We start from the raw sequence: 25,732 nt of genomic DNA, 5'->3' as shown, positions 1-25,732 counted from the left end.
TACTTTGACGGACAGTTTTTTGAGAAGTCCATTCGGAAATGAGGAACAATTGATTTACTAAAATTAGACGAGCTAGCCAGGAGTCGAACCTGGAATCTTCTGATCCGTAGTCAGAAGCGTTATCCATTGCGCCACTAACCCTTTAGTTTTGCTTTTGTAGCAGCTTTTAAACAGTAGAAAATTAAATGAGAATGCGGTAGGTTGGTTGAAGCAAAAACATAAAAGCAGACTAGAACTGCTGCCGTGACCTGGATACAAACCGGGGTTGCTGCGGCCACAACGCAGAGTACTAACAACTAATAGATCACGGCCACTGTAGTTCTCACAGTATTGCAAAAATACCGTTCTGAAGACAAGTACACTTACAAAGGGGGCACCCAGATTTGAACTGGGGACCTCTTGATCTGCAGTCAAATGCTCTACCACTGAGCTATACCCACTATGACTGACAAAGTTCAGACACGTACTGATAGGCTGGGCATTACTGTAAAGCTCAAATGACCAGAAGTCAAAAGCCCACGTAGGCTAAAAACCAAATACTTCACATTCGCTTGGTTTCATGTTGAAGGGCCATAATAGTGTTGTTCCTCATTTCAAATGTTCATTGACTTTGATGTACTGTTTGTTGAGAAGTACTGTTGGAAAAGTGGAAAGCCCATTGACCCATCATTATGTCGATCCCTCATTCCAGGTGTACTTTGACGGACAGTTTTTTGAGAAGTACAATAGGAAATGAGGAACAATTGATTTACTAAAGTTAGACGAGCTAGCCAGGAGTCAAACCTGGAATCTTCTGATCCGTAGTCAGACGCGTTATCCATTTCGCCACTAGCCCTTTGGTTTTTCTTTTGTAGCAGCTTTTAAACAGTAGAAAATTAACTAAAAAAGCAGTAAGTAGGTTGAAGCAAAAACATAAAAGCAGACTAGAACTGCTGCTGTGACCTGGATACAAACCGGGGTTGCTGTGGCCACAACGCAGAGTACTAACAACTAATAGATCACGGCCAGTGTAGTTCTCACAGTATTGCAAACATACCATTCTGAAGACAAGTACACTTACAAAGGGGGCACCCAGATTTGAACTGGGGACCTCTTGATCTGCAGTCAAATGCTCTACCACTGAGCTATACCCCCTATGACTGACACATTTCAGACACGTACTGATAGGCTGGGCATTACTGTAAAGCTCAAATGACCAGAAGTCAAAAGCCCACGTAGGCTAAAAACCAAATACTTCACATTCACTTGGTTTCATGTTGAAGGGCCATAATAGTGTTGTTCCTCGTTTCAAATGTTCATTGACTTGATGCACTGTTTGTTGAGAAGTACTGTTGGAAATGTGGAAAGCCCATTGACCCATCATTATGTCAATCCCTCATTCCAGGTGTACTTTGACGGAAAATTTTTTGAGAAGTGCATTCGGAAATGAGGAACAATTGATTTACTAAAGTTAGACGAGCTAGCCAGGAGTCGAACCTGGAATCTTCTGATCCGTAGTCAGACGCGTTATCCATTGCGCCACTAACCCTTTGGTTTTGCTTTTGTAGCAGCTTTTAAACAGTAGAAAATTAACTAAAAAAGCAATAGGTAGGTTGAAGCAAAAACATAAAAGCAGACTTGAACTGCTGCTGTGACCTGGATACAAACCGGGCTTGCTGCGGCCACAACGCAGAGTACTAACAACTAATAGATCACGGCCACTGTAGTTCTCACAGTATTGCAAACATACCATTCTGAAGAAAATTACACTTACAAAGGGGGCACCCAGATTTGAACTGGGGACCTCTTGATCTGCAGTCAAATGCTCTACCACTGAGCTATACCCCCTATGACTGACACATTTCAGACACGTACTGATAGGCTGGGCATTACTGTAAAGCTCAAATGACCAGAAGTCAAAAGCCCACGTAGGCTAAAAACCAAATACTTCACATTCGCTTGGTTTCATGTTGAAGGGCCATAATAGTGTTGTTCCTCATTTCAAATGTTCATTGACTTTGATGTACTGTTTGTTGAGAAGTACTGTTGGAAAAGTGGAAAGCCCATTGACCCATCATTATGTCGATCCCTCATTCCAGGTGTACTTTGACGGACAGTTTTTTGAGAAGTACAATAGGAAATGAGGAACAATTGATTTACTAAAGTTAGACGAGCTAGCCAGGAGTCGAACCTGGAATCTTCTGATCCGTAGTCAGACGCATTATCCATTGCGCCACTAACCCTTTGGTTTTATTTTTGTAGCAGCTTTTAAACAGTAGAAAATTAACTAAAAAAGCAGTAGGTAAGTTGAAGCAAAAACATAAAAGCAGACTTGAACTGCTGCTGTGACCTGGATACAAACCGGGCTTGCTGCGGCCACAACGCAGAGTACTAACAACTAATAGATCACGGCCACTGTAGTTCTCACAGTATTGCAAACATACCGTTCTAAAGACAAGTACACTTACAAAGGGGGCACCCAGATTTGAACTGGGGACCTCTTGATCTGCAGTCAAATGCTCTACCACTGAGCTATACCCCCTATGACTGACACATTTCAGACACGTACTGATAGGCTGGGCATTACTGTAAAGCTCAAATGACCAGAACTCAAAAGCCCACGTAGGCTAAAAACCAAATACTTCACATTCGCTTGGTTTCATGTTGAAGGGCCATAATAGTGTTGTTCCTCATTTCAAATGTTCATTGACTTTGATGTACTGTTTGTTGAGAAGTACTGTTGGAAATGTTGAAAGCCCATTGACCCATCTCTATGTCGATCCCTCATTCCAGGTGTACTTTGACGGACAGTTTCTTGAGAAGTGTATTCGGAAATGAGGAACAATTGATTTACTAAAGTTAGAAGAGCTAGCCAGGAGTCGAACCTGGAATCTTCTGATCCGTAGTCAGACGCGTTATCCATTGCGCCACTAACCCTGTGGTTTTGCTTTTGTAGCAGCTTTTAAACAGTAGAAAATTAAATGAGAATGCGGTAGGTTGGTTGAAGCAAAAACATAAAAGCAGACTTGAACTGCTGCTGTGACCTGGATACAAACCGGGCTTGCTGCGGCCACAACGCAGAGTACTAACAACTAATAGATCACGGCCACTGTAGTTCTCACAGTATTGCAAACATACCATTCTGAAGACAAGCACACTTACAAAGGGGGCACCCAGATTTGAACTGGGGACCTCTTGATCTGCAGTCAAATGCTCTACCACTGAGCTATACCCCCTATGACTGACACATTTCAGACACGTACTGATAGGCTGAGCATTACTGTAAAGCGCAAATGACCAGAAGTCAAAAGCCCACGTAGGCTAAAAACCAAATACTTCACATTCGCTTGGTTTCATGTTGAAGGGCCATAATAGTGTTGTTCCTCATTTCAAATGTTCATTGACTTTGATGTACTGTTTGTTGAGAAGTACTGTTGGAAATGTTGAAAGCCCATTGACCCATCTCTATGTCAATCCCTCATTCCAGGTGTACTTTGACGGACAGTTTTTTGAGAAGTGTATTCGGAAATGAGGAACAATTGATTTACTAAAGTTAGACGAGCTAGCCAGGAGTCGAACCTGGAATCTTCTGATCCGTAGTCAGACGCGTTATCCATTGCGCCACTAACCCTGTGGTTTTGCTTTTGTAGCAGCTTTTAAACAGTAGAAAATTAAATGAGAATGCGGTAGGTTGGTTGAAGCAAAAACATAAAAGCAGACTAGAACTGCTGCCGTGACCTCGATACAAACCGGGGTTGCTGCGGCCACAACGCAGAGTACTAACAACTAAAAGATCACGGCCACTGTAGTTCTCACAGTATTGCAAACATACCATTCTGAAGACAAGTACACTTACAAAGGGGGCACCCAGATTTGAACTGGGGACCTCTTGATCTGCAGTCAAATGCTCTACCACTGAGCTATACCCCCTATGACTGACAAAGTTCAGACACGTACTGATAGGCTTGGCATTACTGTAAAGCTCAAATGACCAGAAGTCAAAAGCCGACGTAGGCTGAAAACGAAATACTTCACATTCGCTTGGTTTCATGCTGAAGGGCCATAATAGTGTTGTTCCTCGTTTCAAATGTTCATTGACTTGATGCACTGTTTGTTGAGAAGTACTGTTGGAAAAGTGGAAAGCCCATTGACCCATCATTATGTCGATCCCTCATTCCAGGTGTACTTTGACGGACAGTTTTTTGAGAAGTGCATTCGGAAATGAGGAACAATTGATTTACTAAAGTTAGACGAGCTAGCCAGGACTCGAACCTGGAATCTTCTGATCCGTAGTCAGACGCGTTATCCATTGCGCCACTAGCCCTTTGGTTTTTCTTTTGTAGCAGCTTTTAAACAGCAGAAAATTAACTAAAAAAGCAGTAGGTAGGTAGAAGCAATAACATAAAAGCAGACTTGAACTGCTGCTGTGACCTGGATACAAACCGGGCTTGCTGCGGCCACAACGCAGAGTACTAACAACTAATAGATCACGGCCACTGTAGTTCTCACAGTATTGCAAACATACCATTCTGAAGACAAGTACACTTACAAAGGGGGCACCCAGATTTGAACTGGGGACCTCTTGATCTGCAGTCAAATGCTCTACCACTGAGCTATACCCCCTATGACTGACACATTTCAGACACGTACTGATAGGCTGGGCATTACTGTAAAGCTCAAATGACCAGAAGTCAAAAGCCCACGTAGGCTGAAAACCAAATACTTCACATTCGCTTGGTTTCATGTTGAAGGGCCATAATAGTGTTGTTCCTCGTTTCAAATGTTCATTGACTTGATGCACTGTTTGTTGAGAAGTACTGTTGGAAAAGTGGAAAGCCCATTGACCCATCATTATGTTGATCCCTCATTCCAGGTGTACTTTGACGGACAGTTTTTTGAGAAGTGCATTTGGGAATGAGGAACAATTGATTTACTAAAGTTAGACAAGCTAGCCAGGAGTCGAACCTGGAATCTTCTGATCCGTAGTTAGACGCATTATCCATTGCGCCACTAACCCTTTGTTTTTTTTTTTGTAGCAGCTTTTAAACAGTAGAAAATTAACTAAAAAAGCAGTCGGTAAGTTGAAGCAAAAACATAAAAGCAGACTTGAATATTTCTGAGTCGTACTCAAGCAACTTAAATGTTTGCTTTTGGGCAATGTCATCTGAACGTTTATTTAGATTAACAAATGAATCCCCATTACTGCATTTAATAATTCATATTTCACGACTCGCTGTTACTGTAGCACTGACCACTTTATTGTATAAAGTGCATTTAATTGAAAACACCATAGTGTTACAGTTAAATGATGTACAATTATAAGCACAATTATGTACTTAAAAGTATTTACATATAACACATTTCTCTATAATATCAGATAAATTAGAATGTAACAATTGCACTGATGGCTCTGTGTTTTTTGTCACCAATATTATATTCTAGTTTGCACTGCCTCCACGGCTATGGTCATGGCATGGTAAGAACTGCTCTGTATTCCTAAAGTTTGACCTTTCTGGCAAAATATTTAATTGATTGAGTATAAATGATGGCAACAGCATAAACTAAGGTAAACACAGGTGAAAAAGCTCAAGTGGATACAAATCAGATGCATGAAACACATTGACTTTTGTAGATCCCAGGATTTATTTGTCATCAGCAGGTATGAATCAAATGTTAGGGTATCAATGACTTCTTGTAAACTAACATTTGTTGTTATGCAAGTCAACAACGAGATGTCACTCCACTGCAAAAGAAGAACAGGAATGATCCAGCTATTGAACCCAGTTGGATCGTTTAGGACTTTTTCTGAGCAACCATTCACCTTCATTGATTCAGTATAGAGGATGGCAACAGCATAAACTAAAGTGGATACAAATCAGATGCTTGAAACACATTGACTTTTGTAGATCCCAGGATGTATTTGTCATCAGCTAGAATGAATGAAATGTTAGGCTATCAATGACTTCTTGTAAACTAACATTTGTTTTTATACAGGTCAACAACAACAACAACAACGAGATCTCACTCCACTGCAGAAGAAGAACAGGAACGATCCAGCTATTGAACCCAGTTGGATTGTTTAGGACTTTTTCTGAGCAACCATTCACCTTCATTGATTCAGTATAAAGGATGGCAACATAAACACAGGTAAAAAAGCTGAAGTGGATACAAATCAGATGTACAATTATGTACAGGGAGGCTGTGGCGCAGTGCGTTGGTGTTGGGATCAGGGGAGCACAGGTTCAAACCCCACTGCCGTCAGCATGTCGTTGTGTCCCTGGGCAAGACACCTCACCCCCACAGTATTGAGTATGTATGTCGCTTTGGATAAAGCGTCTAACAAGTATCATGTAATGTAATGTACATAAAAGTATTTACACTTTTTACATTAATGACGTACATATGAATGAAAACTATTTACAATATACATCAAATATAAAAGTCGACATGAAAGATAAACTTCATCCCAAATAGCTCCTGTGGGGATTGCCCACAGTATTGAGTATGTAAGTCGCTTTGGATAAAAGCGTCTAACAAGTAACATGTAATGTAATGTAACTAAAACTATTTACATTAATGACGTACATATATACATAATAAATATAAAACTCAACATGAAAAATAAAAATGATAAAACAGCAAGTTGAAAAACATTTAAATGACTATTTACAATATTTACATAGCAACAGGTCATTGCTCCAAGGCGTCAACAACAGCTGTGAAATGTTTGTAACTGTTGTACACTGTGTTCTCCAGACCCTTTGATGGAGACATCCTCTTCACAGGGCAGAAGACCTTGCGCCTGTACTTGTTGTGCCCCTGGGTGGGTTGGCCACAGCATGTGCACGACGGCAGTTTTTGAACCCGGGACACTTTGGTTCCTACTCCCGAGGGCTCGTCTGTCGCCTTGCGCTTATATAGCGTGGACCTCGCCCAGGATGAGGGAATGCACTCGAGAGTAGGGGGGACAGACACATCAGCAGACGGGGTTGCCTGAATGGCAGGCAGTAAGGGTATTGAGGAGGGGCCAGCAATGGCTGGGGTTGGCTGACTGGCAGACGGCAGGATGGGGCCACGGAAAAGGGAGGGCACGGGTGGTCCGGCGACGGTGCTTGTGGCCGGCAGAATGGGATGTCCAGCAGGCACGAAGGGCCTTGTGGAGGGGCCGGCAATCGCCCGGGTTGCTGCGGATGGAGAGGGGGAAGGCAAAGGTCTGGGGGCTGGGGTCGGTCTTACCGACCGTGGCCGTGGCAGTGCCACAGGTGGCGGAAGTGATGTCTGAGGGTGTGATTGAGGCAGGATCATGTCCCTCCTTCCCTTCAACAATTTTGTCCCTGCCGTACTGGGTGTCGGCACATACTGCATCAGGGGGTAGTCTGGTGGAGGGAGGACTGCTGGCTGGTGTGGGGCTGGAGGCAAGTCGGCAGAGGAAACCGAAGTGGTCTTGGACAGCATCGCCGGCTGATCTGTCGCACGCAGGTTGAGGAGGCGTTCTTGAGCCCGGATGAAGTCCCGCACCGTCTTGACGTTGATTTTCGGCAGAGGAAAGCCAGCTTTGCAGAGGATCGGGTCGTCCACCAAAACCCGGTGCTGGATCCTCTCGTACGCCTTTAAGACGGTGGTCTTCTCGGGGCTCGTACGCGAACCCTGCGGCGACTTCAGCCACAGCAGTTTGACCAACGTGTACATCAGCCTATTGTTCTGCGCGCTAATGTCTTGCTGTGCCGGTGCATAGCGTATCCCCATCTTCACGCGCTGTATGACAGCAGCATCAACGAGGTTGTGGCGCTTAGTGCGGCAGTACAGGGTGTTGCCCCAGTGCGTCCTGTACAACTCGTTGAACTGCTGCTGCCGTTTATCGTGGTCCTCCACTTTGGTCCAGGCATCCAGGATCGCGTTCCTCTGCTCGGTGACAAGGGACAGCTTGTCACCTACGAGCCCAATGTCCACCAGCAGTGAGCAGAACCTCTCCAACTGTGGGTAGCCGGGAAGAGGGTTTTGACTGCAGGCATCCTCCTGTTAAAGAAATGACATAGAAAATGTGGTAACTTGAAATGGACTGCCCAGCAATCAGTGCATTTTAATTTCATTCTAGAAGAAACCAAGTCACTTACAAAAGCGGGCGGGTTGACAGTGGAGGTTTCGTCCGTGACGAGCGTGATGTGGGGCAGGATGGCGTCCATCACATGGTCTCCCTCACAACGTGACTCCCCGTCGCTCTGGTACGCCTCGTCCGCCTCGGGATCTGGAGTGGGCTGCCCGGGCTGAACCACCTCCTCGTCTGGACCGGGGCCATCGTGGATGATGTCCTCCAGTGAAAAGGGCCCAGATTCACCAGTGCTCTGGCTGAAAAGATACTCCAACCCCAGCAGCTCTTTGGAATCCACCTCAGCGGGGGCCCGGAAATTCTCCTCCACAGTCTCTCCAAACAGCTGCTGACAGCGGGTGTTGAGGCGGTGGACGAGAGGCGCAGAGTAGGTCCTGTGATGCCGTCCCTTGCCACCAAACACGGCATCGGAGCTCCTGTCGCAGTTCCACCGTGCGATGCCACTGATCAGGTAAACCTGATACGGCCGTGCTGCACAATGGGGACCTGAGAAGAGGAGAACAGAGTCACGGAAAGCTTTCATTGTTGTGTAAATGTTAGTGTTTTATTGTTTACACCAAATCCATCATTAGACGCAACAAAAAAGAAAAGAGATGGGCAGGCAAGGTGTGACATCTACAGATCAGTTGGTTGTTGTCTAAATTGTTTAAAAAAAAAGCACCCTTTTTAAAAAAGCTTTGATATTTTGGTTATTACTGAGCTTGGGAAATGCTAATCCGCAACCTGGAATAACACGTAGCGCAATTTTTAAGCGTACCATATTTGTATGCATAGGCCAATTGAAATGATTAATGTTCTCCTATTTGACATGTTCTATTTCAAGAAGATTCATTTGCTTTTAATTCCAAATGCTTTCCTGTTCATACGCTTTTTGAAATTGTGCTTTTATTGCTTTTTATTATTAGACGTGTATTTTTGTTGTTATTATTAATGAAAGCGACTTGTGTACCTGGGATCATGTGAGGCAGAGACTTGTGGAATCCCTCCAGGCTCTTGCTTCCACGCAGACTTTTGTAGTACGGCAGGTCCACACCGTTGATGGTTGTGGTGCGGGCCACCCTATACATAATCATCCCTGGTGGATCCTGGATGCACTCCAGGTGTCTCTGCTGCCCTACCCACATCTCATCAATGGCTGCTGTAAAGGCACATATACATATAGTTTGTTATTCTCACTTTATATGCTACATCATCTGCATTGAAGCTGCAATAATGTTTTTGTATGAGATCCTACCAGGTGTTTTAAAGAGGGTCACTCCACTCTGGTCCAGCCCAGCCGGGCCCTTCAGCTCCTCGATGGCCAGGTGGATGAGCCGGAACGTTTGCTGCGCTCCGAGCGTGACCCTCCGCACGTGGTGTTGCAGCTGATCCCTGTTGACGTACAGGCGGACGACGTCCTGTTCCGACACGGACCTGAACGTGTCCGGGTCCTTGGCTCTGACGGCCTCGATCAGCAGCTCCAGATCGGCGCGGTTGTAGGCCAATACTGCCCCGGCCAGAGCGGACTTGAACATGGCGTACTTGCTGTGCGCGTCTGTTCGGATGGCTGCGTCAAAGCGGTGGATCCAGTGAAAGATGTCCAGCCGCACGACCATACCACCGTCGAACCACTCCTGGAACATTGTCTCCACGGCGGTAGGGCCCTTAGCACGACAACACCCACGGTCAATGTAAAGGATCTTAGGGACCGGTTGATTGGCCAGCCGGAACCTGTCCATGACCCCACGGCACATGGGTAGCAGCTTCTGTGCGGACTCCTCACAAGTCAGCACAAAAGAAACAATCTGGGAGTACTCGTTGCCGATGCTTGTAAACCACTCGGCCGAGCCACGTCCCTGCCCAGACAGCTTCTTCACCACCTGAAATGTATTTAAAATAATTGAATTATTATTATTATATAAAGGAAGCACAATGTGATAGATTGTAATTATATGTAACATCATCATTTGTGTGATAATTGTATATGATTTGCATCATACAGTAAAGAATTATGTTTTGATTTACATACTTTCTTGGTGGAATCCATCTTCATCACCGTGCCAAAAGTGGAGAGGATCTGGCTCCGGTAATCCTGCACATTGTTCGCCTCTGCCAGCAGGAAGGCATGGCGCAAGAGCCGCGCTGTGGGGAGCTGTTTTTGGGCAGGTGGAGCCTGGAATGTCTGCCTCATTGCAGAGACGATCCCTCCGGGTGCAGCTATGGTCATGAGGAGCGTGGTGTACAGGTCCTTGCGATGGAGGTACTCCTCAACATGGTTCTCCTGTACCTGCCGCCACACCTTCTCCATAGTGTTCCCTTCGGTCCTGTCCCTCAGAAGGCGCACGACATTCCTGTCTACGCCACGCCTGTAAGTAGAGTCACAATTGATATGGTAAGGTTGATTTGAGTGACATTTTTTTCAAATGCACACATTATAGCGTGTTATAGTATAGTTTGGTCTTGAATGTGAAATACACACATGGTGGTAAGGACGGCAGGAAAGATGGCTTGGTGAGCCTCGCTGAGCTGGGATAGGATGGCGTTATCCCACGCGAGCCACCGGCCCACTGACACACCCTCTTTGCTCCTGGCTGCCTTGGTACAGGGTCCACAGGACAGGACCTCTGTGATCACTGTGTACCAGCCGGATACATCGCAGATGAGACGTACCTATAAAATACACATGGAAATCAAAATGAAGGCCAGCATAAAACTTTCAGTGCCCATTTCATACATATAAACACATTTTCAACTGTATAGTAATGTCAGAGAATTTAGACCTTGGAGTGGTAGCCAGACTTGGAGAGGTGCACATTTCTCCCACTGCCGACACAGTTTTCTCCCCGCGGACACTTCAGCGAGTATCTCCACACGCCGACAGGGCGCCACACAAAGACCCGGCTCCTAAAGAACAGTTGTGGAGTAGGAAGACCACCCCCGACAAAGCCAGGAGGTTCCGGGGGATAAAACTACATACGGTCAGATTTCATCACCCGTCGCCTCTTGATCTGACCTTTGATGTCCTTGTAGGTCTGTACGGGGGTATACAGCCCTCTCTCTGCGTCCTCTTTGAGCCAGGATATGTCGGCAGATGGGATCCCACCAGGGTTCTCCCACAAACGCACCCAGCCCTCTAGATCCACCTGTAACACGCATAACATAGAATACATTAGAGACTTACAGGGTAAGAAGTTATGGTATAACATTATTTAATTAAGCAATTTTCCACTAGTACAACTATCTTTACTTCTGCGTCACTCGGGTGAGATGCCATCGGAAGGTCACAAGCCGTGGATGTCGAAGGGGACATATCTGGGTCAGCAGGGGCTGCAGGCTGCACAGGAGTGACTTCCGGGGTTTTGTGCCTTGATGTTTGCTTCTTTGCCTTCACAGCAGCAGAAGCAGGCTGGACAGCAGGAGCAGGCTGCACAGCAGGAGCAGGCTGGACAGCAGCAGCAGTAGCAACATGTTCAGGCCGCACAGGAGTGACCTTTGTTTTTCGGGGATGGCCAGCAGAGGTTTTATAACCAGATGTATGTTTTTTTGCAGCAGGCCGGGCGGCGGCGGCAGCAGCGGCAGCAGCAGCAGCAGCAGCAGCAGCAGCAGCAGCAGCAGCAGCAGCAGGCCGGGCGGCAGTAGTAACAGCAGGCCGGGCGGCAGAAGCAGGCCGGGCGGCAGAAGCAGGCCGGGCGGCAGAAGCAGGCCGGGCGGCAGAAGCAGGCCGGGCGGCAGAAGCAGGCCGGGCAGCAGAAGCAGGCCGGGCAGCAGCAGCTTCTGGCCCGACAGCAGTGCCTCCAGGTCGATAAGCAGTTTCTCTGGGCCTTCTCTTGAGCATATCTAAAAATGTACCAAACAAAGCACATTTGAATTAGGATTATTGTTTTTTTACATGTTTTCTTTCATATATCGACTGTGTCTCACTTGCCTTCTTCCACAGCCTGGCTCGCAGCTGCCAGGTCAGCATCATCCCCTGACCACGAGGATGAGTCCTGCATTCTCGTCTGAGAAACAAAATAAAACAACGCATTTAGCAGAGGAGTGCTTCAAATATCAGGAGTTTGAACAGTTGTTATCGATATGACAGTATGATGTGACCATGATTTTCAACTCTTCCTATATAATCAATTAAACACTTACTTGTTCCTTGTCCATTATGTATTTCCGGAACCTCTTTAACTGCACGCTGGTAATGTGGGTCACTGGGGTGTTCAACCACCTCTTTACAGAACTATATGCCTTCTGTATCCTTTCCCTCTGGACATCACTGCATTTCTCAGGGCTGTCCTTTTGGGATTGGTACTGGGCATAAACTTCCCACACCTCCAGAAAGGTGTTGCTCTCAAATCCCTTTTGGCCATAGATGCACCTGTCCACATTGGCCTCGAGGAGACAGGAGACTTGTGGGAAGCTTTCTGCATAATCTGTGAGGAAGTCTTTTACCCACCGGTTCCCCACATCTCCCTTCCGGTGTGGGTCTTCCACTTCTGCTTTGTGCTTATCAAGCAGACTGCAATAATAAACATCCATTTAGTGTCATCATCATAATAGCACTGCAATTGTGATGAGGAGAAAAGGAACTTTGTAAAGATGAGTACTAAACTTTTATAATAGCCATGGTTTAACACAATACATATATATTCATTATAATCGTAACAACAAAATGGTATTCAAACGCTTAGCAAACAATTGCATTAAATATAATATACTTACAACTTTATGTAGCCCACGTCATTTGCCACTAGCCAGTGAAACGGTGCGTTCAAATACTTGCCAAATGGCAAGACCAGCATTCCCAGGCACTGCTGGCGTGAGGGCTTATGGGTCCCTTTGGCTCGAAGGAGCTTCTCTGCTTTGGCCATGGCAGTGGCCTCACTGAGCAGCTCCACCGGAGGTGTGGGAAAAGCCTTTCCCTTATCCCTATAGCAACGGGCCTCTTTCGATGGCACCGCAACAGCCTGCTGTCGATCACCTGGAGCTTGGGGATTGAGGATGCGGAGAAGTGGTGTCGCCATCTCTGGTTCTCACTGTAACGCGAGACAAAAACAACATACAGAACTTGTATACCAAAACATGTTAGTTTACAAGAGGTAATTAATACCCTAACATTGGTTATACCAGATAGATAGATACTTTATTAATATCCCAAATTGGGACATTCTTATGTTAGCACTGTGTTCAGGCATTAAAACGGTGGAATAAAGTATTGACACAATTACATTTGAATAAAAAGAAACAGCAAATAATATAGGCTATAATAGTATAAACGTGTAGTATAAATATATCAACAGTAGAGAAGACATATGTCACAAATAATACATCATTTGTACTGTTGGTATGTTTATACTACACGTTTATACTTTATATTCTTATGTAAAGTATATCAACGTGTAGTGTATGTATTTATACATGAGTAATAGTCTGTTTTTGAATGCAAAATAGAAGGTCGACGGACCTGATCATTAAAACGATCAATGAATAAATGAATGAATGAATAGCGTAAGAATACATCAATAAAGATGTCAATGACAGAAGCTACAAATGTACTATCACAAACAGTAACCGGACACTGTTCAAAATGGCAGCGTCAAGTTTTCAACTACAACTAGCGTTGACAAACGATAACGACTGTACTGTCAATTTCTACAGTAATGTAACGGTAAACACAAGCAGCAATGGGCTGGTTAACCCGCGAATAGATAGATAATGACAGAAAGTGAGCCTTAAAATGTAGTGGGTTATATACGTTAAAGCGTAATATTATACAACTAGTACGTTTCATTGAGCGATGCTAACCTTTAACTAGCGTCCGCGGTGACGCGACACGAAGCCTTTCACTTTTAAAAGTAATGACATGACATACTGTATCACTGATCATGACAGAAAGTGTGCCTTAAATTGTAGTGGGCAACGTTATAGCTTTTAAAACTAGAGTTAATGGAGGTTTCATTGAGCGACGCTAACCTTTAACTGGCGTCCACGGTGACAGGGCGCAGTGCCTGTCAATTTTAACAGTAATGACATGATATACTGTACACAAGATAACACGGATAATGACAAAGTGTGCCTTGAATTGTAGTGGGTAATGTTATAGCATATAAAACTAGAGTTTGATAGATATTTGAATAAAATACGCTTTCCCTAAACTAGCGGCCGTTAGCAGTAACACGGCCGTGGCCCGTCGGGTCATTGCCAAGGTATACACAGTAATGAAAAACACAAAATAACAGAAATGTTTCCGAAGTATGTGGTGGTGTAAAGTATACTTTCAATACGTTTTCAAAAAGAAAAAGACAAGAAAACGCAGCCTACTGTACCTTTCGACCCAAGTCTTCTTCGCTAGCGATATTCGCAGCAAACGAGCAGAAACGAAGTGGTGTGCTAAAAACTCAGTTGTTGACAGCACAGCAGCGAAAAACACAACAATCGACGATATGAATAATAGACACAGTGCACAGGAAGGATCTATTCTCTATTCTCATGCTAATTGTTAAAACTGTATTGTACAGTAATACCGCTGTTTCTCTCGATGGAGATTTGCATAGCGGACAGCCCGCCCACTCCAAACACTCCATTGGACAGTACGACTGTAGACTTCCAATCACATGCGAGTACAGTGACTGTAGACAGTTAAGCCTTCTGATTTGCCAAAAGTCTACAGTCGGAGTCCCGCCTCCAAGCTCCATTGGACAGTACGACCGTGGACTTCCAATCGGATGGAAATGACTGTTAGTACAGCGGTTAAGCCCTCAAATCAAGGGAAATTGTGCACTTTTTGAAAGAAACATGAAACTTCTACCATAGTTAGTTTATATCATGAGGTTTATTTTTAGATGTGGAGGGAAGTCAGATTTGACCTCTGAGGCCCGGGAGAGGTCAAATCGGGGATGGCCACCAATAATATTCAAAACTGACTCACTTTGGAACCGAACACTGTAGAAAAACACTTAAGGTGTCATTTCCCACAAATGTTAGGGTGCCCATTCTGTTGGTGATACATTTGAGACCAATATAATTCAAGAAAATGCATTTATGTTAAAGTCAAGGTAAAAATATATCAAAATATTTATTTTTTATGTACCCAAGAACATTCTTCAATTGATTTCTTTGTAGTCTCAGTATTATTTAGTTATAAGTTATTATTTCATGGGGTGTGTGGATATTTGTATGCATTCTCAGCACAGATTTATCAGCAGTTGACCCCCCTAGACCATTTCCACAGACTACCTGCAATACCACCGCGGACCACTGGTTGAAAACCCCCTGCTCTAAAGCTTCAGTAGCCTACTTATTCGAGGGGTTGTTGCTAGACAACATGGTGAGAAGTATTCAGAAATGCCACTTCTGACACTTCGGACATTTCTAACAGGTAAAAAGATTGACTATGAACAAACAATATTATTAAAAACAATATTAATATTAATATATGCCTTTGAATGCGAATGTATTGAATTTGACTGTAGCCAGGAAGGAGTTTTCCTTGCTAGCTAGCAAGGAAAACTCCTAGCTAGCTAGCTAGCTAGCTAGCGTGATCAAAATAATTATCCTAGCTTAAGTAGAAGACAGTCTGGAACATTTCTGTTTGAGCTGAGTAGTTTAATGATTGAACAGAGTATTTTCTAGAGATGTCAACTTGGTTATTATGTCAAATTTGGGTAACATTTTACCATAACAGTAACAAAACACAGTCACGGACATGTCACGAACATGTCACGAACATGTCATAAACATTATGACACATATATGTCATATCATTGTCATTAAGTGTCATTTGGTTTAACCTAACCCTACAAAAACCGAATGACACAATGACAACAGTGTTTAATACAATGTTAAATTGTTATCTTTTCAGATTCCCACGTCTTGCTGGAATTTTAACCCTCACCATGTCAAAGCGTCACAGCTTGATGGTCCCTACCCAGCCCTCGTTATCCAAGCAATCCAAGCCACCCCCCAGCACTAACTGGGACATTTGTGTCCTCTGTCAAGTCAAAACAGATGAACCTTTACAGTGTCCTCTCAGAAACAAATATAAACAGTCTGTTGGTAGTGGCTATGTATCCCCCACAGAAGACCTTCTCCGGTTCCATACCCTTCAGCATATGCCAATGGACCTCAACCTGGAGCGATTAGATGATGGAGATGGCATAGAATCCACTTTGAAGAGACACAAGGCAGAGTGGCACAAGAGATGTCGGCTAAAATTCAACAAAAAAGCATATGATGAGCTAAGTCGGGGGAAATTAACTACAGCACAACAACAAAGTACCTCATCTGTACACACGCGATCTGCCCACAGCCATTCACAGTCCACAGAACCTACTTGCTTCTTTTGCAATGAGCCTGCTGCAGGTTCCTCAGGTTTGCATAATGCATCAACCTACAACATTGACAGAAATGTGAGGAAGTGTGCCCTTGAGCTTGAGGACACTGCTCTGTTGGCCAAGCTCGCAGAGGGTGACATGATTGCCATTGAGGCCAAGTACCATCATCGCTGTCTGTCTTCATTGTACAACAAAGCCAGGCAGGCTGCATCTAAACACAATGATGGAGATGATACTTGCCTACATGGCATAGCCTTTGCACAGTTAGTGGCATATCTGGAAGACAAGAACAGTGATGAGAACACTTCCCCTGTCTTGAAATTGACTGACATCGCTCAGTTGTACAAGACCAGGCTGGAACAACTTGGTCTGACTGTAGATAAACGAATTCACACCACCAGACTGAAAGAACGACTGCTTTCTGAGCTTCCACATCTGAGGGCACATTCACAAGGAAGAGACACACTTCTGAGTTTTGAGAATGACATTGGACCAGCTCTCATGATAGCCTGTCAAACTGACAGTGATGCCATGCACTTAATGCGAGCAGCACAAGTAGTGCGCAAAGAAATCTTTGGTTCGTCTTTCTCTTTTGACGGATCATTCCAAGAAAACTGCCAGCAGAGGGCTGTGCCACCATCTCTCTTGGCTCTCGTCAACATGGTACTTGATGGTACAAACATTAAGCATCAGACCACCACAAAACCTGCCCTAACAATCTCCCAATTGATGGTCTTTAACAGTAAGAAGCAGGCACGGAACATGGATTCACCTAGCTCAGCACATACAAGGCACACCCGAGAAACTCCACTCCCTCTATATCTGTCCCTCAAGATCCATGCAGTTACACGAAGTAGGGGGTTAGTTGACACACTGTTCAACCTGGGATTGTGTGTTTCCTATGACAGGCTGCTGCAAGTCACATCAAACATTGCCAATGGTGTCTGCCAGCAATTTAGGATGGAAGATGTTGTGTGCCCACCAAAGTTGCGTAATGGACTGTTCACAACAGGAGCTGTGGACAATATAGACCATAACCCAAGTTCTGCAACAGCCAAAGATTCCTTCCACGGCACTGGAATCTCACTAATGCAGCATCCATCACACACACAAAGCGGAACTGATCGTGGTGTACTAGTGATTAGTCAAGATGGCTCTTCCACCAAGTCAGTGAAACCTCCGCCAACATCATACACAGTCGTGCCACCAGCTTCCCTCCACAAAAAGGAATTTAGTGTGCCACCTGTACAAGGTCCTGTGAGACCCTCCACCCTCCTAGTTTCTACAGCCGCCACAGAGGATGAATATGCATGGCTCAGAAAAGTCAAGACAGCTGTTGAAACGTCAGCCATTGATGGCATGATATCGTGGTCTGCCTACCATGCCTGTGTTCACCATGCCGTCATCCCTCCTGCAGCAATCAATGCATTATTACCTCTCTTTCTTGACAATGCACATTCATTAGCAATGATTCGGCACTCTATGGAAATCGTAAAAAGAGCAATTCAACATGTGAACCCTGGTCAGATTCCTGTCATTGCTGCTGACCAACCACTGTATGCTCTCGCTAAACAAGTACACTGGACCTGGCCAGACACTTATGGAGAAGATCATTTTGTGATCATGTTTGGGGGTCTACACATCGAAATCGCTATGTTGAAGTTGCTGGGAGACTGGCTAGAAGACAGTGGTTGGACCAATGCTCTGGTCCAGGCTGATATTGCAAGTTCTGGAACAGCAAATTCCTTCATACATGCCAAACATGTCACCAAGACCCGCCATGCACACCAGGTCACAGCTGCAAGCCTCTATACACCACTGCAACGAGCATACAATGAAAATTGCATATCTGATGATACAGATGCCATGCCACCTGACAGTCTATCTTTTGAGGAGTGGTGCATACAACAAGCAAAGGCTAGTGTTCACTTTGACTACTGGCATAAGACCCTGTCATTGCAGCTTCTCGTTTTGCGGTACATGAGGTCCATTCGTGAAGGCAACTTCCAGCTGTACGTGGAATCCCTAACACAGATCATGCCCTGGATGTTCGCCCTGGATCACACACACTACAGCAGATGGCTTCCCGTACACATCCGTGATATGATGACTCTTGCGGACAGACACCCAGATGTCCTGGCAGAATTCAAGTCTGGACATTTCGTGGTGCACAAAACCAGCAACCAGTTCTCTGCCATGGCACTTGACCAGTGCCATGAACAGAACAATGCCATGGTCAAAGGTTCTGCTGGGGCTATCGGACTGACTGGCAATCCAGAAGCACTCAGACGCTGGATGGTAGCAGGACCAGAAATCGCCAGGATCACTAAAGAGTTTGAAGAACAGGCAACACACCAACAGCATGGACCCAGTGACTCTAGACACCATGACCAGCAACCTGGAGTGCAAGCCACATTCCTGAAGGAGATTAAGGCACTTGTCACGGTGCTGGAAGAGATGGGGAATCCATTTCTAGAACACAGCCAAGATCTTTTAGTCATTGACACAAGAGACATCGTTGATACCCAAGTTGCTGATACTGTAAGAAGGATTTATACCATTGGTGAGGAGCAGTACACCGAGTTTGTGACCCAAAGGCTGGAAAGGTGTACAACACCTATCACACACCCTCTTCCAAAAAAAAAGTTGCCACTATTCAGCAGACCACCTCTGAAGGTCAAATCAAAAGAGAAAGCACAACTCGCTGCACTGAAGAGTGACTGTGGTCTTTTTTCAAGGCTGTACATCTCATGTCAAACACGAGATGGAGACATCAACCACTTCTTTTCCCACGAAAACCAGGCAGCACCTCCAGCTCTGTCAAGTGGAGGAAAACTTCGGTTCGGGGTTAAAGCAGATCTGCTTCGCTGCCTGGAGTCAAATCTGCTTGAAATCAAGAGTGTTCCTAAGACTGATGCAGTAATTATAGATGGTGCAGCTGTGGTTCAAATGCTGAATCCAAAGTTATCAAGAACATTTCAAGAGTATGGAGAAACAGTGTTCATACCATACATCTCTGCTCAACTAGAGGTAAGCATCCGTGTTGACCTTGTCTGGGATGTATACCTATCTGCCAGCCTGAAAGCTTCAACAAGACAGAAGAGGGGAAATGGCAAGAAGAAAAGGGTGGCTCCCCTTACTGTGATGCCCAAGAACTGGAAAGACTTCCTTCGATGTGATGAAAACAAAACAGAGTTATTTTCCTTCCTGGCCCGAGAAGCCGTAAGTCTGCCAGTAGCACAGGGCAAGGAACTGTATGCAACAGATGGAACTGGAGTCCTCTGCTCTCCTGCCGATTCATGTGTGACCTGCCTTGCCCCATGTTCACAAGAAGAGGCAGACACCCGGCTACTTCTGCATGTGGCAGACGCTGTGCATAAAGGTTGTAAGAAGGTGACCATACGTACCGTTGATACAGATGTGGTGGTGTTGGCAGTGGCTTGTTTTAGCAAAATAGCTCCCGATGAACTGTGGGTTTCCTTTGGTGTTGGGTCGAGTTTCCGGTTTATCGCTATTCATGAAATGGTTGCCACAATGACTCCTATCCAATGCCTGACTCTCCCTGTCTTTCACGCTTTCACTGGATGTGACACCGTGTCTGCATTTGCTGGCCGTGGAAAGAAGATTGCCTGGGAGAGATGGAAGTCTTTCCCAGAGGTCAGTGATGCTTTCCAGGAACTCCTGTGCATGCCAAGTGAGGTCAGTGAAGATTCCATGTTACTGCTGGAAAGATTCGTGGTGCTCATGTATGACCGAACGAGTGAGTGCATGGAAGTGAATGATGCCAGGAAACAGCTTTTCTCCCAGAAGTCCAGGAGTTTAGAAAACATCCCTCCAACCCAGGCTGCCCTCAAACAGCACATCAAGCGTTCTTGCTTTCAGGCTAACGTTTGGAACCAGTCACTGGTCCTGGACCCAGAGATGCCAGAGCCATCTGATTGGGGCTGGACAAAAGAAACCACTGGGTGGCAGCCACTCTGGACAACTCTCCCTGAAGCAGCAAAGTCTTGCCATGAGCTGATCCGCTGTAACTGTCAGAAAGGGTGCACTGGACGGTGCTCATGTGTCAAAGCTGCACTTAAGTGTACAGATCTCTGCTTTTGTTCTGGGGACTGTTAAGATTTTTGATCACTACCAATATGTGATCCTGACATGAAAGGACTGTGGTGTTGTTAACCACTTCTCCGTCCCTTGATGATGATTAAAAAGTTAAATAATAAATCAGTTAAAAAATTACTTATTATTTCAATGACTGTTGTTATTGGCATTGTTATTATTGTTATTGACATCATTATTAACCTTATCATTATTGTTATTATTTTGAAAATAAACTACCTTTTTGCATCGTTCACCACCCTATGTTTGCATTATTTGACCTCCACATTGATCTAAATGCATTTTCTTGAATTCTATTGGTCTCAAAGGTATCACCAACAGAATGGGCACCCTAAAATGTGTGGGAAATGACACCTTAAGTGTTTTTCTACAGTGTTTGGTTCCAAAGTGAGGCATTTTTGAGTATTATTGGCGGCCATCTTGGATTTGACCTCTCCCGGGCCTCAGAGGTCAAATCTGACTTCCCTCCACATCTGAAAATAAACCTCATGGTATAAACTAACTATGGTAGAAGTTTCATGTTTCTTTCAAAAAGTGCACAATTTCATGGTTATCCGCTCTACTATGTAGACTTTTGTCGAATCAGAAGGCGTAACTGTCTACAGTGACTGTGGACATTGCACTCCCGTAGACTCGAGCTCTGCGAATTCCCCAAATGTGAGAATCTCGACTGCATAATTTGTGGTAGTGGGGGACTGCGTTCGCGCTCTCCCCTGATTATAGTGTTGAAGAAAAGGTCAAAGACAACGTGGCTACAGCTTGCATGTGTGGCGGCTTCTTTGCTCCAGGAAAGACTTTCTGGTGCCGATGTCCTCCCCAGAGCGTGTCCTTCCTTTGGGCTCGAAATATCTCTGCCCCTTGCAGTGAGCCTCCCTCTGCGTGCCACGCTCCAGAGCCAAGGCAAGTTCAATTTGTCACCTTTAGCTTCTTTGGCATTGAGTCAAAAAAAGATCCGCTGCTGATGTGCTACAGTTTCTCCCCTCAATTGAAACCATTTGTTGTGGTTTCCAGATGCGTCTTTGTTTGTTTTTGCACAAGTCAGGAGATGGGTGCACCGTTCCCGGAGGCGCTGCAATACCGGGTCGATGCGTGGAGCGAATGGGGCAAGCCCCTCTTTCAGCTCCCAATGCTAAAAATCCATTTAATATATAGTCCCCGTATAGGGGACGTATCAGATATTAAACTGATAAGAACAGATACTACACTTGATCTTAGCCAAAAGGCCGAGAAGCGATGACACCTAACGTTTGCTGCGGGGGCCGGACTCGTTCCGCAGTCGCCGCAGGTCTTGGTGCGGCTCTTTTGACCTGGCGTAACAGAGGCGCTGCGTAGCTTGGACCGCCCACGTGCGAATGACTGCTCTTTTCTTGTCTTTCACAAACTCAGAATGCTCAGCCAAATGGCCAAGCCTACCAAAAATAGGTTGAACTCGTAGGTGTTCCTCTCCACGGAAGTCTTTAGTAAAAGGCGAAAGACTTATACGCTTTGAAGAGAAACCAGAGTAATTGTGGAGGCCGTCCTGGAGAACAGACACCAACGTAGTTGTCCCAGTCCAAGCCCCCGCGGTGACCCTCACTTGGCTTTTCCACATCCCAGGCCACACCCTTTCCCCCAGCTGCGCTAGCATGGTTCGTTGCTCTCACCTGTGGCTTCTTTGGCATTGAGTCCAAAAAAGACCCCTGCTGCTGTGCTGCACTTTGTGCCCCCGATTGGAACCTATCTCTTTAGTAATACGCTTGAGTTGTGTGGCATGTTATACGTGCTGACTCCGCGGCATTAGAAAACACTAGTTTGATGCTAAACATCAAATCCATTTAAGGGAGGAACACTAGAATGACTTTACGGATATAGAGCTTATAATGAAATATAGAAGCGTGGTTGCTTGGAAAACAGTCTTTGTTGGCTGAACTTTTCGCCTCAACTGCCGTATGGTGGCTTGGCTTTATAATTCAGCATTGGTGGTTCAGTGGTAGAATTCTCACCTGCCACGTGGGAGACCCGGGTCCGATTCCCGGCCAATGCAATAGACAGTTCTTTGTTGAATGAAAAAAAAAGTATAATGCCTACACCACTTGGACTCTGCTACAGCAAACACACAGGTCTTTGGAGTGTACAAGTAAAGAGGGATGTTCTCCGTGCCGACTCCCATTGATTTGAGAACTCAGTGAGATGCTCGACATCAAATCACTTTAAGTGATGACCGATGGACTGTATCCCTTCTTAAATGACTTATAGCATATCTTTTGAAAAATCCACCTTGTTGACCGTGCTGTTGACCTCGCCAGCGTAGTGGTAGTTAAGGTGTCTTGTGAATGTGGGCAGATGAGTGGTAGAATCTTTGTAAGCCAAGAGGAAAACTAGGTTCCCATTCTCTGCAAATGCAACATATCTTCACTGTTGTTTGGAATCTGTACTAGCACACAATTAGAGAGTAAAGCTATTGAGTGACTATAGGCATTGAGTCCAAAAAAGACCCCTGCTGCTGTGCTGCAGTTTGTGCCCCCGATTGGACAAAAACACAAAATACTGTGTAAAACAAGAGAAGCAACCTCACTTTTACTTAACTGGAAGTTCTGAGTACTTCTTCCACCTCTGCTTGATAGGAATCGGGATTTATGTTGGAAAAATCATTACAAATTGGCAATGAGGAACGCTTCACGAATTTGCGTGTCATCCTTGCGCAGGGGCCATGCTAATCTTCTCTGTATCGTACCAATTTTATTATATGTGCTATCGAAATAACACAATACTGCCCTGCATCTGGGGGTTATTCCCAAGCATCTGAGCAAGGGTCAACTTTGTATTATGGTAGCAGAACGCGTAGAGCTCAAAGGGAGCAAAACACTGGGTTTAAATGGGCCGAAAATGCAGACAGAAGCTGCGCTAGCATGGTTCGTGGCTCTCGCCTTTGGCTTCTTGGCATTGAGTCCAAAAAAGACCCCTGCTGCTGTGCTGCACTTTGTGCCCCCGATTGGAACCTATGTCTATTTCAAGCCTGATCTGTCTTTAAGGCTTAGGGTTACATGTGGTTGATGGGCTGCTTTGGCCGGCTAAGAGGCAGGAACCGCCACGCCGTGTCCTTTGTCGTTGCAAGACTGCCCTGCCTCTGACCCGTCCAACTCATACTTACCTGGCAGGGGAGATACCATGATCACCAAGGTGGTTCACCCAGGGCGAGGCTCGGCCATTGCACCCCGGCTATGCTGACCGCTGCGAATTCCCCAAATGTGAGAATCTCGACTGCATAATTTGTGGTAGTGGGGGACTGCGTTCGCGCTCTCCCCTGATTATAGTGTTGAAGAAAAGGTCAAAGACAACGTGGCTACAGCTTGCATGTGTGGCGGCTTCTTTGCTCCAGGAAAGACTTTCTGGTGCCGATGTCCTCCCCAGAGCGTGTCCTTCCTTTGGGCTCGAAATATCTCTGCCCCTTGCAGTGAGCCTCCCTCTGCGTGCCACGCTCCAGAGCCAAGGCAAGTTCAATTTGTCACCTTTAGCTTCTTTGGCATTGAGTCCAAAAAAGATCCGCTGCTGATGTGCTACAGTTTCTCCCCTCAATTGAAACCATTTGTTGTGGTTTCCAGATGCGTCTTTGTTTGTTTTTCCACAAGTCAGGAGATGGGTGCACCGTTCCCGGAGGCACTGCAATACCGGGTCGATGCGTGGAGCGAATGGGGCAAGCCCCTCTTTCAGCTCCCAATGCTAAAAATCCATTTAATATATAGTCCCCGTATAGGGGACGTATCAGATATTAAACTGATAAGAACAGATTTTTTTTTTTTTTTTTTTATTATAACAAAACTTCAATTTACATCATACTTATACACAGTTCACACACAAGTAACCAAGGGGCTTTAAATACAACACAAATAACACTTTTACCATTCATGAAGGCAATAACCATTAGGTGCTCTGGTCTTCACCCCACCAGCCCTAAACCCCCCTTCCACCTTTCCAAAGCGGCGTGTTGTCCCCATTTCAGAATGTCCCTCTCCATTCTCCCCTTCATATCTGCCTTTACCTTTTCTACTGTCCCCCTTATGCTGCTGCAACATTTGTTCTTTACAACATCCTGCCTAGCCAACCACAGATTTCTCTTAAGCAGGCTTACCGCTAGCCAAACAGGGAACATTGCCCAAAATCCACCAGGACCCGAGCCCCTTTCGATCCCATCCCATGTCATCTTTAGACCAGGAAAACTCTGTCCTAACCACCCTTCCACTCTGCTCCATGCTCCCCGTGCGAATGGACAGTCCCACATGACATGTCTGATGGTCTCTTCGTCCTTACAGTCTGGCCTAGGGCACACCGGAGACCTTGCCAATCCATGACGGTGCATGATTTCCCTCACTGGCAGGCACCTAAGCAGGCACAGCCAGTTAAGGTCCTTCAGCCTATTGTCTAGTCCCTTCGGCTGGATCCTCCTCCACACTTTGGATGGTATTCCAATGACAGGACCGACATTTATTTTCTCTCTGGCTTCTTTATATAGGGCTCTGTGATTGAGTTTCACATCTGGCCCGGCAGCCTCCGGGTGAACCCGAAGCCACCTTGCTGCATGGCGGTAGTGCCATGGCTGCTGTTCCGCCCTGGGCCCCAAGTTGCTCCAGGCCATTAAGTCCCTTGCTTGATAAGAAAAAAAAAAAAAGGCGGAGAAAATAACCCGAAGGATGTACTACTGGGCCTGATACTTCCTTACATAAAGTTGCAACAAAAATGCAGTCCATCTTCAGAGTTAAATGTGGTACATCTCTCCCCCCTGCTTCAACCCCAGCCAACATGCGGCCTCTTGCCACATTCTCGTATTTCCCACCCCATATAAAGCCAAACACGAGTCGCGTGAGAGGCCTCCTCATGCTGACCGGCAACGGATATATGTATGCGAGATATAGGAGGGATGGCAATATATCTACCTTCAGCACTAATACCTTCCCAATGAAAGTCAGCTGCCTACTTTTCCAGAGAGACACTTTCCTCTCTACTGCCTCAAGCCGTTTTGCCCAACTCAGGGAAGCACTGTTAGTAGCCTCAAAACTGACCCCCAGCACTTTTATAGGCCCTGGGCAGCAAGCCAGGCCCCCTGGCGCATCTATCCTTTCTCTCCATTTCCCAAAAAACTTCACTGAGGACTTTGCACAGTTAAGCTTAGATCCGGCTGCCCTGCCAAAATCCTCCATGATTTGCAGCGACCTAATAAGGCATTCATCCCTGTCCAGCAGCAACGTGGTGTCAT

The 25,732-nt window shown here is 45.5% G+C and overlaps 2 protein-coding genes across 2 annotated transcripts; both read right to left on the bottom strand.

Moving 5' to 3' along the window:
• Nucleotides 1-5,430: 5,430 nt before the first annotated feature.
• Nucleotides 5,431-10,632, bottom strand: LOC307032818 (uncharacterized protein). Its single transcript, XM_079671095.1, has 5 exons — nucleotides 10,095-10,632; nucleotides 9,321-9,945; nucleotides 9,036-9,224; nucleotides 8,094-8,572; nucleotides 5,431-7,995 (listed from the first exon to the last, which is right to left on the bottom strand). Exons 1-5 carry the CDS (start codon nucleotides 10,371-10,373, stop codon nucleotides 6,670-6,672), a joined length of 2,898 nt encoding a protein of 965 aa, XP_079527221.1. The 5' UTR covers nucleotides 10,374-10,632; the 3' UTR covers nucleotides 5,431-6,669.
• A 90-nt stretch (nucleotides 10,633-10,722) lies between these two features.
• Nucleotides 10,723-14,781, bottom strand: LOC307032267 (uncharacterized protein). Its single transcript, XM_079670125.1, has 5 exons — nucleotides 14,380-14,781; nucleotides 12,776-13,089; nucleotides 12,203-12,572; nucleotides 11,991-12,066; nucleotides 10,723-11,902 (listed from the first exon to the last, which is right to left on the bottom strand). Exons 2-5 carry the CDS (start codon nucleotides 13,075-13,077, stop codon nucleotides 11,271-11,273), a joined length of 1,380 nt encoding a protein of 459 aa, XP_079526251.1. The 5' UTR covers nucleotides 13,078-13,089; nucleotides 14,380-14,781; the 3' UTR covers nucleotides 10,723-11,270.
• Nucleotides 14,782-25,732: the final 10,951 nt, after the last annotated feature.

Source organism: Notothenia rossii (genome assembly GCF_949606895.1).
Source record: "Notothenia rossii genome assembly, chromosome: 3".
Classification (NCBI taxonomy): domain Eukaryota; kingdom Metazoa; phylum Chordata; class Actinopteri; order Perciformes; family Nototheniidae; genus Notothenia; species Notothenia rossii.
The sequence above is the reverse complement of the archived record's forward strand: the minus strand, read 5'-3'. Positions and strand labels throughout refer to the sequence as shown.